This window comes from Daucus carota, chromosome 3, assembly GCF_001625215.2.
Source record: "Daucus carota subsp. sativus chromosome 3, DH1 v3.0, whole genome shotgun sequence".
Taxonomy (NCBI): Eukaryota; Viridiplantae; Streptophyta; class Magnoliopsida; order Apiales; family Apiaceae; genus Daucus; species Daucus carota.
The window spans coordinates 42,755,905-42,773,009 of NC_030383.2; the positions used below are offsets into that span (position 1 = coordinate 42,755,905).

Genomic DNA, 17,105 nt, shown 5'->3' on the forward strand with positions numbered 1-17,105 from the left:
AACGGTGTACCAATGACAAAGCTGGATTGTCCAATAAAGGTACAATATAAGCAATGCCAATTTGTGTTAGGTGCTCCCTAATTTGTGGGTCGGGAGGACAATATGAATCATAATGCATATGTTTGAAGTCATTATACCACCCTTGATCAGTTTACAGAGTTACCTGTACAATAGCAAGAGTTCAAGTAGGCAGCTATATATATTTTAATAATAGAGGCTTTATACCTTCAATAGTTAAACACAATCAACTTAATTATTAATGGACCAACTTAATTTCTTAATTATTAGTAATAGAGACTGAATCAACCTGAAAGTGTATAGAATTAAGGTGTCTCCTCAATGGAAGCGAACACTAAAAGTGAAGGAAGTAAATAATATTATGGTGAAAGAAGCTAACCACTACTTACTATAAGTAATAATTTACTAAACTTTATCTTTCTATTCCATTTTAACATTAGAAGTAGATAAATTGGGGATGCAAACATGTCAACACAAACTCATAATTATACCTGAAAGCTCCACCTGATGCGGTTAATATTATGCGCCTAAAAGCACCTTCTGGTAATCCTTCAATACACTGAAGCAATGTTCAAAGGATGTTAAAGGAAATCCTTATAAGCGGTAAATTTAACAATCATCCGCAACGTGGTGTTCTAAGCTATAACAATACACCGAGCATGGTAATGTCATTCACATTCATAAAGTGAGCAGCACAATTAGAATGAAACCGATTGAGCCAGCATACCTGGAAAATTGCAGAATGCTCTGAATCGGCAGGAAGAATCTTTACTTTATGCTTATGTGCAAGAGGAAGGACAAATGGGCCACCAGCAATTAGAGTCTCTTTATTAGACACGGCAATATCTTCTCCTGCTTCTGTAGCAGCTACTGTTTGATAACAAACAGAAACATTCTGATTAGCAATGGAAAACAGATGAAACCAACCATGGCTCAAATCTCAACAGCAACATCTTTTATTTCAATACATCTAGATATCGAGAACTGCATTTAGCATGAATCCCAATGGTGAAAACTATCCCAGAAATGTACTTAAAGAATTTTAGTAACCGTCACTCAATAAAACATAATGTATCTTCCCTTTATTAATTTCTCAGTACCAGATTTACTACCGTAATTCCAGTAGATAAACAGAAAAATATTTGCAGGTGTTCCCAAAAACCCTCCAAACTAATGATACAAATGCACAACACAATTTATGAAATTCCTCTCATTTATGCACAGCATGAATCTTATAAAAATCTGATATATCATAATTGTATGCATGTGTAGATATACTTTCAATGCTTTACTGATCTAGGTTTGAGCTTATCCTCACTATACAATACTTACAGTTGGGGCATTTTTGTTAACTTACTAGGAGTCTGATATTTTGTTTAGCATGTAATTTTATTTGCAAGTGTTCAAATAAATTCTAATGCTTTTTCCCTTGTACAGGAAGTTGAGAACTGAGGTCCTCAAGCCGCGTTAGCTAGAAATACAAAGGCATCTGACATTAATATTGCAGTAAGTTTCATCAGGTGTTATACCCTAATTTTCTGCATTCCTCATGTCTGCTCCGATTTTAGATAACTAATAAATCATGTATCATTTAGTAGAGAAGTCTCTTGGTTTGGATAATATTTTTTGTGTTAATTGATTAAAATTTACATGAATTAATTGCTTGATTAATGACTTCTAATATTTTGTAGCCACAAATTTGTTAGTGATACTTTTATAAATGAAATTTTAATGTAAGATGATAGGCGTGATTAATGTCATTATTTTATGTGTAATTAGAGCAATCAATAACATTTAATAATTTTAATAAATTAAATGAATTTTTGGCTGGTATTTTTGTAATTATAAGATGAGTAAGGGTATATCAGACGTTTCACAGCTATTTCCTTGATACTTTTTGCCTTTAGTTGCCTTGTTATATATATAAGTAGATGTCTATTCATTAAATCGAATTAAATATTTTATAATTTCAAATTTAATCCATATATGCATATGATACTTGTAATTATGGTTTAATAAATAAATAAATATTCACTGTTGTAAAAAGGTTTGACCAAAAACCTAACTAAATTTCTTCCACGATGTTAATCAATGAACTCAATTTTGTGTCAGCAAGCCTTCCCAATTGTTCGCTCTGTATACTCAGCATTAAAAGAAATATAATATCGGCATAATTTTACTTATATAAAAATATGTTTATTCATATATTAAATCTATTTAAATTTACAATTTTTTACAAACTTACATTTATAAAACAAGCGATGACATACACGACAATATCTGGGGTAAATTTTTAGTTCCAATTAGTAATAAAAAGAATATGTGAATATTTTTAAATTAATAAAAGAATTAAGTATAATTATGTTGAAGAAAAGTGCAGAAGCCTAAAAGGATCTAAAGATGGTGCTTGAGCCAAACTTTTTATCTGTCGTTCGGTAGGGAGAGGATACCTTTTATTTCTGTGTTGTACCACATAATTGTGTTGTACTATATAATAATGTCTGAGTATTTTCCTTTTGAAGTTTCGAGTATTAGGATTGCTTGAGCACGGATAGAAGCTTTTTATTGTTACTTCTTTATTCGCAATCAAAGTGTTTTGATCCATTATATTTTGCTCCATCCTATAAGGGGGGTGTGCTGTTGCCGAAAAGAAGGCAGATAGCTTTAGAAAGGAGTCATCTATACATGGAAAAGACCACACGAAAGCGAGGGCGACCTAGAATTGAAGTCACACAGGATGTGTTGGAAGCACGTCGTTTAGCTAGACAACGCTACAATGCTCGTCGTACAGAAGGTAAATCTAAAGCATGCCCTTGTCCCGACCTCTTCCATACTTGAAACACTTCCCTATAGAGGCATTTAAGGCCCCAATTGCATGATGCCTGGACATGAAACTACTGGTACGAACTAGCTAGATGGCTTTTACTATGTTATGGGCTCATTCAATGAACTTAGTCATAGTTTAAAGAGGTCTTGAAGTTTAAAAACATGTTACTTAATAATGATTAAAAGTGTGCTCTCATTGAATATTGTCATCGGGCAATATAATGATTACCCATTAAAAAACCCATTTGCTTTCTTTCTTTTAATATGAAACCCATGTCTAAGTGGTGAACTACCTTATCAGAAAATTTTGACTCTTACTCTTTTTCAGACAATAATTAAGCATGGTCGACATTTGAACATATAATTAAGATCTACCTTCTTCGTAATCGAATGTATAATACAGTTTTCTTCGTTACGGAAATTAAATCTTATGCCCTTGCCATTCGTTCAGTGGCCACCAATACAGCTGCTATTCTGCTGAAGCCCAGAAGTGCAGGTACAGTGTCATTTGAAAAGCATCCATTTCCGCATTTTTACATTAGACCTCCATCATTAATTGTCACAGAGGCCAGTCCCACTCCTTCGTACCCATCTAGGGGAAGTCATGTTTAACGCTCTTATGCATAACAGTTTCAGCATCCGAGTTCCCGCGAAGACGTACCAACATCAACAAGAAAAAGGCAGATTTTGGCAAGTGTTTGTATATGTGATAAAACCTAATTATGCCTTTATAAAGTGAATATCACAATAACGTTGACTTATGTTGGCCATGTCTAGCAACCAACAACACAAAGTTGGACATTGGTGCCCAGGATCAGGTATGTGGATGTTGTGGCGCGCTTGTTTGGGCTGCAGAGTTTACGGGTAAACACGGCGGCGCTGGCCCTAAAGCATACTCGATATGTTGTGGTAAAGGAAAGGTTCAATTGCCGTTACTAGAGGAAACCCCCCAAGAGTTGGCAACACTACTTACTGGAACCGATCACAGGGCTCTCAAGTTCCAAAAGAATTGTCGTATGTATAACAATATTTTCGCCCTGTGCTCATTTGGTGGAAATGTAGATGAAAGTATAAATAATGGTTCTGGACCGTATGTATTCCGTGTGCATAACGATACGTACCATGGTATGGGTTCCCTGTTGCCACCAGATGGATGCACTCCGAAATTTGCTCAGTTCTATATGTATGATGGCCAAGAAGCAATAGATTGGCGATTAAGATTCCCTCGTAGCGGTGATGCGCTCGATCCTGATATAGTTGCTTCCCTGTTACATATGCTAACTCGAGACAATTTTCTGGTCGGCATCTTCAAGCAACTCCGTGAACGTTACCCTTTATCGCAACAAATACCTGTTCAACTAAGGCTGCTAGAACGTAGAACCACTGATGGGCGTTTTGTTAACCTTCCGAGTAGTAATGATTATGAATTTGCTGGCCTTGCAGTTGATGAAGATTTGAGCACAAAAAGAGATATTATTGTACACTACAGACAAAAGGGATTGGAGAGGATAACGGAGCTACACCCATGCTATATGTCGTTGCAGTACCCTCTCCTATTCCCTCGTGGAGAAGACGGATATCGACTAGGAATTAAATATAGTGGTGATGTAAACGAAGCTCGGGACAAAGATAATACAGTGAGCATGAGAGAATACCAAGCATTTAGACTACAATATCGGTCTTCTGAGGGACATACCTTACTTATGGGTGGTAGATTATTCCTCCAGTATGTAGTTGATGCATGGTGTTGCATTGAGCGGTGTCGGCTAAGGTGGGTGGAAACGCATCAATCAACAATTAGGTCTGAGCTATATAACAACCTTGTTGACAGCTATAGCCATGGAGATGTGTCTGCAGCTGAAGTTGGGAAGCGTATAGTCCTACCATCTAGCTTCACAGGTGGTTTTAGATATATGCAACAGAACTACCAAGATTCATTGGCCGTCTGTAAAGAATATGGTCATCCTGATTTATTTGTGACATTCACTTGTAACCCAAAATGGACGGAGATAGAACGCGCAGTAGCAGATGCAGGGTGCACTGTTGCCTCTGTACGCCCTGATATTGTCGCCCGGGTTTTCAAGATAAAACTTGATGCAATGATGTCAGATTTAATGAAAAAGGATGTATTGGGGCGTGTCCTTGCAGGTGCCTTTTCGTAACATTGACCTCTCATGCTGACATGCCTTCTACTCGTATGTGAAAGTAGAGTTAGGTTTATATTAGCAATGGTCTATCATCATTGACATATCTTCCTCTGACAAACCACATAATGCATAATCATTTTTTGATAGTTGATTTAGGATTGGTTTAATGGATCTTGAGATATTGAATTAGTGTATTCACTCACTTTCGATGTACACATATAGCTTGAGCATATAGACCAATGTATGCGTTGATATTGATATATTTATTTGTTAAGGCTTACTTGAACACAAATTAATCTCCACAGTTGAACACATATTAATCTACATCTACTGCACTAAATTCTTTACAATGCAGTTGTCTACACAATCGAATTTCAAAAACGTGGACTCCCACATGCTCATATTGTCCTCTGGCTTGCTGATGACGACAAATTATTGTCAACGGAAGAAATTGATTCCGTAATTAGCGCTGAGATCCCTGACAAAGACAACGACAAGGTAGCCTATGAGGCAGTTAGTCAACTGATGATGCATGGGCCATGTGGAGCAGCAAATCCTAAATGTCCATGTATGGCTGAAGGAAAGTGCACAAAATTTTATCCAAAATCTTACACAAGTAGTACTACAATAGATTCTGATGGATATGCCTCCTATCGCCGGAGGGATGATGGAAGAACGGTGGAATGTAACAATATCCTGCTAGATAACAGGTTACACAAAACTACATCCTTACATATGTCATGCCTTGCTAAATGAAAGCAATATTGTTCAACATACATATATTAATTTTGTTCCAATCAACATGCACTCGTTCCAAGATGACCTCAATTGCTTTTTCATAGGCACGTCGTCCCCTACAATCGCGGTTTGCTTGTGAAGTATCAAGCTCACATCAATGTTGAACGCTGCAATCGTGCGCAATCAATTAAATACTTATTCAAGTACATTGGTAAAGGCCCGGATAAAGTTACCGCGGTCCTGGAGCGAGTGAACAAAAACTTAGAGAACACTAAACCACCAACAGCCACACCCAGGAAGGTCGAATATGATGAGGTTAAAAATTACCTTTCATGTAGATATCTCTCGGCAGCTGAAGCTTCTTGGCGCATCTTTGGATTTCCTATACACCATAGAGAACCATATGTGCAGCGCCTATTCTTCCATTTAGAGGATGAACAGGAAGTAAGATTTCAAGATAATGAATCATTACCAGAAATCCTCGGAAGATTCCGACCAGATGCAAGCATGTTTGTCCAATGGTTATTGAACAATCGCAGAGATGAGGCAGGCCGTGATCTGACATATGTCAAATATCCAAAAAAGTATCGTTGGGATAATGCTGGAAAGTACTGGGCTCGTCGTAAGCAAAAAATAGATGTTGTTGGCCGTATGGTGTATGCACACCCTGCAAGTGGTGAAAGGTTCTACATGCGCTTGCTGCTGAACCATGTCATAGGCGCAACATCTTTCGAGGATATTCGAACAGTCGAGGGGTTTGTTTGCCCAACATACAAAGAGGCATGCTTTCGCAGAGGCCTCTTAGAGTCTGACAAAGAATGGCATATTGCTTTAGACGAAGCCTCGAGCTTCGCATCCGCACCACAACTAAGGGAGCTATTTGTGACTATGCTGTTATTTTGTGAAGTCAGCAATCCATTAGAGCTGTGGGAAAAACATTGGTCGGATCTAGCTGATGATGTTGAATACACGCAGAGAAAATTGTTAAATTGCCCAACGCTCGTAATTGCTGATTGTGATAAACAAGCGTTCGCTCTAGAGGCAATCAACAACCTGCTCAACCAGCATGGAAAATCATTGGCCAATTTCCCAGGCATGCCGGAGTTACCCAGGGATTCTACATCTAAATTCAGAAATCAACTACTCCTTGAGGAACTAATGTACAATCGACAGGAGCTCGAAGTCGAGGCAATTAAACTTGTTAATTGCCTTAACAACATGCAACGATTGATTTTTGACAAGGTGGTCCATTCTGTATCTCTGGGAGAAGGTGGTTTTTATTTTGTTTATGGCCATGGTGGGACGGGGAAAACATTCTTATGGTCGACCATTATAAGCAAATTGAGGAGTGAAGGGCTTATCGTGTTGGCGGTTGCATCATCTGGTATTGCCTCCCTTCTAATAGAGGGTGGAAGAACGGCCCACTCCCGCTTCAGGATACCAATAGATATAAATGAAACGAGTACTTGTGAGATAAAGAAAAAAACTCATCTTGCAGAATTAATATGCAAAGCTAGCCTGGTCATTTGGGACGAGGCTCCCATGACCCATCGTTTTATTTTTGAAGCCGTCGACCGAAGTTTTCGTGATGTGCGACACACAATTAATCCGAATGCGGCCTCAATGCCATTTGGGGGTGTAACCATGTTGCTTGGTGGAGATTTCAGGCAGACTCTGCCTGTCGTTCCCAAGGAAGGAAGAGAAGGTATAGTCGGAGCCAGTATAAGTAAATCTTCTTTATGGAGAAATTGCAAGGTCTTCATTATGGAAGAGAATATGCGGTTGGAAAAAAATATTCCACCGGTTACAGTTGATGGAACATTTTTGAGTTTCAAAGATTGGATTCTAAGAATAGGAAATGGAGTGCAACAAACATATACACTTGGAGATGGAGATGACTCGACCTGGATCAACATCCCAAAGGAGGTATGCTTCCTGGTTTCAGTCAAGGATTATATGCCTCATACAGCATCGCTAGTGATGCAAGCTCCAGTTTCATCCACACTAAATTAACTCCATCTTAACTTTCTTGTTTTCCCGCATCTCATAACATTTATAACTTCTCTTGCATTAAAATGTTGTCTGCAATACATAATTGATTTCGACACATTGTCCTACCAATTATACTTAAGTTTCATACTTGAAACACCATTGAAAAAGTTATAATGGGCAAAGATATTTTGTCAGACATTGTTTACCATAATTATTATTAGTTATATATATAAAATATGCTGCAAGGTGCAGTCCAGAGGAGTGAAATTGTATAAGATCCTATGTGATAGAACCAATATAATTATAAGGGCTCATTAGTTAACAATTACTTGTTACTTAATATTTAACTGACATGCTTAACCTACCTTACATTATACTACTTCACATTGTGTGACTACTTTATGTGTTAGCTCTGCCAGCCGCCCTACAAGATAACTTATACCATAATCCCCTTCCAGGTGCAAGTGACTTACTCCGGTGACCCTGTAAAGGCTATTGTTGACCACATATACAAAGACCTTGATGAGGGACATGGTTCCCTCGAGTACCTTCGTGACAGAGCAATATTGACACCACTGAATGAGTATGTCGACAAGATTAATCGTGAGGTGTTGGAAAGGCTACCCAACAGTTCTAGAGTGTACAAAAGCTCAGACACTATCTGCAAAGGGTCATCGACTAATGAGGGTGATGAGATTCTATACCCTGCAGAATACCTCAATTCTCTTAAGTTCAGCGGAGTTCCAAACCACGAACTTGAGTTAAAAGTTGGAGTTCCCATAATGCTTCTACGGAACCTTAATCCGAAGAAAGGATTGTGTAATGGCACCCGACTTATTGTGACTCAGTGCTGCCCATTTGTCATAGAGGGGATGATCATAACTGGGAACAAAACTGGGGAGAAAACATATATACCGAGAATTTGTATGTCACCTGCAGACAAAACAATGCCATTTGTCCTGAAGAGGAAGCAATTCCCAATTTCTGTGTGTTACGCAATGACTATCAACAAGAGTCAGGGCCAAACAGTAAAAAATGTGGGGCTATATTTGCCAAAGCCAGTGTTCTGCCACGGACAACTGTACGTCGCCGTGTCAAGAGTGACTTCGCCATCTGGTTTAAAAATAGTCAGCGTCAACGAAGAAGACATGTGTGATGGCTATACAAAGAATGTTGTGTACCAGGAAATCTTCAATAACATTGTCCCTACGGACTGACTCTGATTGGGGCACTTAAATTCAGCATCCTCCAACTTTCCAGAGTAACAAACTACAAATACAGAGTTTGTAAATAGCTGCTCCTTATGGTTCATCTAAGGCGGATCAACTACAAAAGCACCCAGCGGAAGAAATCAACTACTTAATAATCTAATCTTTAAATTCATTAGATTAGATTTGTTACAGTACATGGGTAGATGATACTATATACTATTGCTGCGTTCGTGCATAAGAATCATCTCTGTGATGTAGATTTCCTAATTCACTATATTAGATTCAATTTGAGCTGACATCCCACTTAATTATAGTACAGAACCTAACCTAAAATTTGTCGCTCATTGCCCTTGAATTCACACACACACACACACACACATAAACCTTGCCATAATGCCAAACGACAATTAAAGAGTGTCCCTCCGCATATCTGGATTGTACAAAAGCGCGGTATTACTTTACAGCACTTTGTCAAACTTATAGACTATGCAGAGTTAAATCCGCAACTCTCTCAAACGTGTTTACTGTAACTTCATGGTAATGAAGTTGGGTAGTCAAGCTTCATAACCGGGCCACTGCAAGAAGTTATGCCCAAATAAAAAACGGTTTGACAGAAGAATAGTTTAGACTTCTAGAGGAAGTAGGTGTTCACCCACCTCTAAAGGACATTGTTGTGGAGGACTCCAAGTAAGTTGAGCTACATACCCGCAGCATCGGGAGACATGCTGCTTATAAATAACAAGTTACTTGCATTAGCGAAAATTAACTTCCAATTTATTGGTTTTGCCAAATTTATCATTATTTACAACTTATTCAATATAAAACTTGTAATATAAAAATTACAAATTAACTTCTAAAATGATTACATATTTTTTAATAAAGTCAAATTTCAAAATTTAAAATAACTCAGAAACGAAGAGGGAATTTTCAATTTCTCATCATTTAACTTATAAGTAAGCAGTTACTTTTATTGCGAAGTTGCCATTCGTTATGAGAAGTTGTGATGCACTGACTCATGAAACTCACACATTCTTCTATACCAGATCTAAATCTTATTGCTGAGGCATACAACAAACTCCGGAAAAAGACAGGAAAATCGGAAAGCCCAATAACTGTTCAATAAAACTATGGCATATGATTATGGATATATTAGGGGTCTAGATTTCATTTTTTATTACTTTGTCCAACTCATCAAAATAGCCAGCATCTACGGGTTACCATGTCATCACCAACTCATAGACAGCCGAGATACCGATGGCAAAGGCTCTAGCGAACCACAGCTTTAAAGAATGAACAAGAAGAAACCAGTGACTAAATCGAAAATAAGCAATATGAACAGTGATATTTGTGTATTTTACATTTTACATTTTGAGCTAAAGTTCAATAACACCTTCAGTTACTTCTTACTATCTCTAATTACAAGAATTGAGCATACTTTTCTTTGTTCTCAATTTGCAGCTTTCGTGTTGTGTTAGCTATATCTTTGGCAGTGAATTTAGGCGACTGAAGCTCGCTTCATTTGTAAACTTAGGTATGAACATAATCTCTGTAGAGTTTTCATTGTGTGCATGGTTAGTTTACTGTTAATGCACAGCTTCTGCCACAGAAAAATTAATTGCATGTGGTACTGCCCACAGACCAAAAAAATTATGGAGTACGCATAGGTACAACCTAAATAACGTCTCGAGCTTATCTGGATGCCCAGTCAATTTCATTACCTTTTATAATACAATGTTTTTATGTCAAGCCTACCTTGTGCATATCTCATTGCTGCAGGGGAGGTAGATACTTCCATTTCAGGAGTTGTAAAATATGATCGAAGGGTACCTATGCTCATTAATAATGAGAGTGTAGTGCAGCTTAGGGATTCTTTCTCTAATCCTATTGTCTCGAACCAATCAAAGCTTACACTGCTCTTGCTAAGAATATTCTTCCATGCCTATTTGGGGTGAGAGTTTACAGTTGTAATCATAAAAAACACTGCAATATTGTTTTGTTACGATTTTGATCTCTTCATCTATGTTCTTGACATCTGAATATGATGTATGTCACTTTTGGATATTAGTATGTACCTACCTTTTCTAAAAAGTTGATATATCCGTGGATTTACTGCTTAACATAAACCATCTCAGCACTCACCCCCCTTCGAATTGGTACATAAAATTGAGTCCTGTATTATGCTTGTATATCCATATTTTTAGAATGATATTATTTGTTGGAGGTCACTATGCCACTGTATAAAGTACTTACTCCATAGTTTATTTTTTAAATTTTTGCACAGTCACATAAACTTGCAATAATATTATTTTAAGGTTGCAATGATTTTCACTTTTCTCCTTTCACAAGTTTGATATTATTTTAAACCTGTTCAGCTGACTACTTTCCTAAAGCTGAAAATGACCTTGTGTCTGTCTGGGAAGATGAATCAATTGCTTTTAGCACTCTCGAAAATGATAGTGTTGATGGTGATAATGCAAGTATAGTTTGATATACAAAGGTAATTTCCTGATTCTAGGGGTGCGAATATAGTCTGTTATTTTGTACCATCCAATCTGTTTCAACGGATCACTTTACTTCAACATCTCCTGCAAGGCACATTTACCTTATTAAATACTATTTCACTAAGTAATGTTATAGCTATTCATGACTTCTACATTCTTCGGAGAAAGTCGTAAACTTTTGCCCCAGAAGCTTGCTCTAGGTAACATATTTTTTTTGGCAGCCAAGTCATGGTTCAGATCTGCAATATGGACATCTATTCCCACACTCTTCATTTTGTGCAGCATATGTAATACCCGTTCCCTAATGCATGAAACTGCTCTTTTCCCAGGCTTTATGGCAGCTTTTGTGGTTTAATCCTGCCCTGCCTGCAAGCTCAGAACAGTCTACTACCAATACAAATTCATTAAGGAACACGCATCAACGAGCCGTAGTGTGGTGAGGAGCGGCTGAGCCATTAGTTTTGCCCTGTCGTCACAAAGCTTCTGCTGGGTAAGGCTTGGTAATGTTCTTTCTCTTTATCCAGATTTTTGCAACAAATGCTCTCAGACAACAATATATCCATCAGACGACAACTTTTGCAAAAGCTCCTGATAAGCTTCTGCCAGTTGACATGTCTGCTGAATTTCCTGGTTATGCATTCTGACTTGGGAACTTATTGGAAGCAGCTGCTCTTGCTTCTGCTCCGCCCCACTGCTCTTTTGATTTGGTTAATAGAGTGGGTTCTGAGGTGAATAATCTTTCTTGCATACTATGTATTTGACTTTCACATATTTAGATTACATTAATGATACTTGATTTAACCTTCACCTATTCAAGAGGTCAGACTAATATCTTTTAACTGGATTTTTTTTTAACTGGTTCAAGCTCATGTCTAAACTCCCTCTATTTTACAAAGGCAAGTATATTTCATTAAAAATATTTAAAATAACTCTTGATTTTGATTTAGGGTTACATATATTCCTCAGCAGAAAAAATTAATTACAATAACACACTATTACCTAGGCTTAGTTCCCCTCTAAAAATTTAAAAAACTGAATATAATTTGGGCTCACTATACGGGGTTTTAACTAATTAAATACCATTACAATATTCTCAGAAGGCAATTGTATTTTTTGAGGTTTTCTGGAATATTACTTAGCTCAACTTTTTGGGATAAATCTTAGTTCTGATCTACTCTATAGTTAAAAGTAACGGTTGTAAGGCATTAACTACTATTAACTAATGTTTTAAATTCGGCATTAAACACCAATACATGTATTAAATGCAGCCTATACATATTATCATATCAAATGATTGGCACAAGGCACATATCTTTCCAAACCGTTACAAATACAGCATCCCACAATCTAGCTAGCAGAAAGGATTATTATGGAAGAGGAAGGTCAGCTACACTATGGATTTCACGAGGAAAAATTGCAGGTGCGTATCACTCATATGTGGGACACATTTTCCTTCAACACATACTACGAAGCAATGACATGTTTGATAATGATAGATGTCAAGGTACGTCAAGTTGAAATTACGGAATTTGTAATCATGCTCTACTTGGTTTATTCATGTCATTAACAACAAATCACAATATGCAGAATGATCAGTACTGGGCAATCACTGAGATTACTCAACGACAAAAGTTACTGAAATTCATATGTCCAGGTTTGATGTACCACATCTCTAATTTTAGGGTAGTGGCCGCCCCAACTGCTTGGAAACCAATAGATACGGACAAGTTACTTATCTTTGGGAAGCAGGCTGAAATACATGATTGTTTGGATGACAACTCCATACCACGTTATAAGTTCAACCTATGCACGTGGTCCACAGTTATGTCCAGAGTCGGAAACAAAGATAACCTAACTGGTCTTGTCTATCTTTTTTTTACAAGTGTCAACTGCTGCATCAACTGCCCATCCCCAATGAACCATCACTAATTTGCGGATTTATTTATTTCACAGACATCGCTGGAGTCATAATGTTTGTGGGGGGCATGGAGACTGAGAGAAACATCAATAGAGTAAACATAACTCTGCTGGACGGCAGGTAAGCAGCACACCAAGAAAATATGAATTTACATATCCATATGATGTTAGATGAAATTCAATCATTGTTATACTAATTAGAAAACGTCCAGGCTCGCAAAACTACGAGTAACCCTATGGGGAGTAAAGGCAACACAATTTGAGATGAACTTCAACCTTTACAGACGCAAGAATGTTGTTCTGATAATTACCGGTTTACTGGTCACAAAAACTCAAGGTACATTTCTCCGTTTTTCCAACCTTTTACAGGTGACTGGGGAAAGAGATAATTAAATATAAGACTGCCCTGTCCAACTACTGTCCAATATAGCAAGCAAAGTGTGAAGTTGTCGTCGCAGGTCATCTTGTAATTACTGCAAGATAATGACAAGCCAAAAATCTAAAAAAGGCTCTACCATCTTCAATTTAAATTATTCTTCATCTATTAGGTTGTAAGATAGCATTCTGTGAATTAAACCTTCAAAAATACATGACCATACAGTTTTTTGGATTATATATGATATTAATCCCCTACTACATATCAAAAATTGTGGCACCTGGAGTTTCTATAATCGACATGAACCTGTCAATAAGATCGGTCGTCCTATGCCCTATTTGGTGTCTTTGTTAGAAAGTACAATTTCTTCCGTTGTGTAAATGGGGTTTTGCCATCTATAGGCAGTTTCAGCGAAGATAAAAGACAGAATTCTGTTCCAGGAAATGTTTCCTAACAAGGTTTATATGTATCCTTAGTCACGTGGGGATATCTTTTTGCCTAAGTGCCTTGTGTGTGTATGCATGTGTGTGGTGAAAAGTCGCCAGTTTCATATCAGACATTATGTATACATGGAATTTATATTATTAAAATAAGCCTGTTCAATATTAGTTTTAATCTGATAATATTTAGAATTCAACTTGATCATTGATATCGAATATCAAGGAAAAAGGTTTCATCCACCTATGTCTTTATTTTGTGATTCCATCCAAAAATTTCTGATATATAATCAATAAATAGATTTGTTAATTAGTATCCAATTACTGAAGTTTTTTGGTCCAATGCATACTTGAGCAGGCACTTGTCCGCCTTTTTTAAGTCCGATCCCGCTTCTCTTCTGCAAAACCCTAGACAGTCGCAATCTCATCTACTTACCTACTCAGACCCCAGATTTCTCAAACCAGAACAATTTTTTAATATAATTAGGCCCCTTCCAAATCTTACAATATATTACCTGTTTCTCTACTTGCTTGCTCTTCTTTCTTGCAAAAAAATTGAGGACCTAGGGATTCTCATCCATGTGTTCAATAAGATGAGATTCTTGGGCTTCTCTATTAATTCATATTAATTACATAGTAAAGGAAAAAAATTAATATGCAGTGTGATGCTTTTCCATATTCAAGTTGTTCAAAATAACAAAGTCGTACTAATTTTTACTAATTAAGCTATTTTCTGGTATTAAATTCGTAGATCAATGTTTACTTTGATTCTTGTATTCTTTTTCAAGTAGGGTATGCAATTGTGTACCCCTTAAATGAATAGTAATCATTGTTCATGGGATTTTGACTGCATTAGAAACTGTAAGGAATGGAATAGTTAGTTATGAACTAAATTCTGATTTCTGTTGGGTATCGTTGGTTTGTTGGAGTAGATTACTTTGTGGAGTAACTCAACAAGTTAATAAACAATATGATGGAAGAGCTTAAGGATGATAAAAACTACCTACACAGCTAACTGACATCAACCAAGAAATCCGCACTCGCATGAGGATCATTGTGAAACTAACACCATATCTTTTTAAATGTTGAAGGTATAATCCACCTAACGTCCACACAAGCAACAACAATATTCTACAACCCTCAGTATAATGAGGTGCGTGAGCTTGCACAAAACATTGCGAATACATTCGGTGAATTCATATGCCCAGTGCCGTGCACCGTGGTATCCCAACAAACAGGAGAGCAAAACATGCAACCACCGTACCTAGCTTTGAAAGAGCTAAGGGCTTCTAGGTTATGGGTCCATCAGAAGGTAAACTAACTACTCCTCAATCCAACATACTTTAAACATTTCCTTGTATTATACTTCCCCTTGTCCAAGACTCTAACACCCACGACAAACATTCTTAATCAAAGTTTCGCACAAACGGGGACATAATTGATCTCGTCATCCATAAAAGAAAGCTTCCTGCCTTTTGTATTGGCTGCACCGCAGATGAGTCAACATATGGGGATAAATTTCATTGTGCAAAATGCGGTAGGAACTCACAAGCCCCATTACACACGTAAGTATCACCCCTATAGTTATGTCCTCCCCAAGGAGAATCAAATTACTTATTACCAATTAAAGCAGCACTGAATCAATGAAATACATTGCAGCCACAGCTTAGCATTGGTAGTTAGCGACACAAGCGGATATGCAAAACTTATACTCAAGCCTTATGAGGTACATCAATTAACAGGATCCTCTCCAAATGAAGTGTATAAAAGACGAAGAGTGGTATGTGAAAAAGCATTTCATGCACATTTTACCGGTGATCCACTTGTTAATACAAACAAACCCACAAAATTTATCACCTCGTAACAATCACTTGGTACTCCTTCCAGGTCAACAAAAAGGCTACATTGCCCGCTGCCATGGAAATCCTACGTGGCAGCCAGTGTTCATTCGTAGTAAAGCTCACACCATTTCCTTATACAAATGCCAAGGGAGAGATTGAGGTCGTAAGTGTCATCCACTATACAAAAATTATTGCTCCATGACGACATGATTGAGAACACATTAAAGGCTTTTTCAAAAGGCCCTGCAAATATTAGCATATCAATTTTGCTTTGTATGCATATATGAAAAGACAAAATCTCTTTTCGTCTTTACTCATGGCAGAATTCAATGTTCAGAGCATGCACCATTCACCATCTTAGATTATGCTTTCATTGACCCAACAATAACTAAAATACTACGTATAAGACATCATATCTATATAACAAGATCAGAAATTATCACTTCAAAGCAATTGCATTTACGGTATTTTAAGAAAATGGTCTCTTTCTCTCTCAAAAAAAAAGAAAATGGTCTCTTATATTAAACTAATAAGGACAAAGGCACCAAGCGATTATGTTTTATAACTATTATGTAGCCTATTAAAAAAATTTAGACTTCTTGCTCCGTCTGAATTTTTATAGACTGATAGATAACGGAAAATAAGAGCTAATTACTTATTTTCTAATTATGCTATAACTAACATTATTTAACTTCAGATTAAATTTCTTATATGAATATGAAGCAGATCAGCGTAATGTGCCAAGTTTTAGAAAAAATTCGACGTTATCTCAAATGCCAATATTTTTCTTTGTTTTCCTTTTTTTTTTTAACGTTGGAACACGCAGACGCTATCTTTACTGAACCTTAGATTATTAACAATAACAATAACAATAAGAATAATGATAATAATAATAATAATAATAATAATAATAATAATAATAATAATAATAATAATAATAATAATAATAATAATAATAATAATAATAATAATAATAATAATAATAATAATAATAATAATAATAATAATAATAATAATAATAATAATAATAATAATAATAATAATAATAATAATAATAATAATAATAATAATAATAATAATAATAATAATAATAATAATAAT

General features: G+C 36.6%; 3 protein-coding genes across 3 annotated transcripts in view; all 3 read left to right on the forward strand.

Annotated features, from left to right (window-relative positions):
- The window catches only part of LOC108213985 (pentatricopeptide repeat-containing protein At1g77360, mitochondrial-like), a 28,790-nt gene that overhangs the window by 6,679 nt on the left and 5,006 nt on the right, over nt 1–17,105 (forward strand). The window contains exons 6-9 of the mRNA XM_064088900.1: nt 1,456–1,538; nt 2,647–2,812; nt 3,296–3,340; nt 3,475–3,662. The gene's annotated coding sequence lies outside the window, so the exon portion shown is untranslated. The remainder of the gene's footprint in view (nt 1–1,455; nt 1,539–2,646; nt 2,813–3,295; nt 3,341–3,474; nt 3,663–17,105) is intronic.
- LOC108213988 (uncharacterized) lies at nt 1,481–16,422 on the forward strand. The gene is made up of 10 exons (XM_064088901.1): nt 1,481–1,524; nt 10,391–10,464; nt 12,009–12,161; nt 12,702–12,853; nt 13,387–13,471; nt 13,563–13,687; nt 15,255–15,475; nt 15,580–15,728; nt 15,823–15,943; nt 16,051–16,422. Exons 3-10 carry the CDS (start codon nt 12,067–12,069, stop codon nt 16,204–16,206), a joined length of 1,104 nt encoding a protein of 367 aa, XP_063944971.1. The 5' UTR covers nt 1,481–1,524; nt 10,391–10,464; nt 12,009–12,066; the 3' UTR covers nt 16,207–16,422.
- On the forward strand, nt 3,670–9,228 carry LOC135146747 (uncharacterized). Its single transcript, XM_064088899.1, has 4 exons — nt 3,670–4,992; nt 5,347–5,701; nt 5,834–7,655; nt 8,180–9,228. The coding sequence occupies exons 1-4, from the start codon at nt 3,861–3,863 to the stop codon at nt 8,936–8,938; spliced, it is 4,068 nt and encodes a 1,355-aa protein (XP_063944969.1). The 5' UTR covers nt 3,670–3,860; the 3' UTR covers nt 8,939–9,228.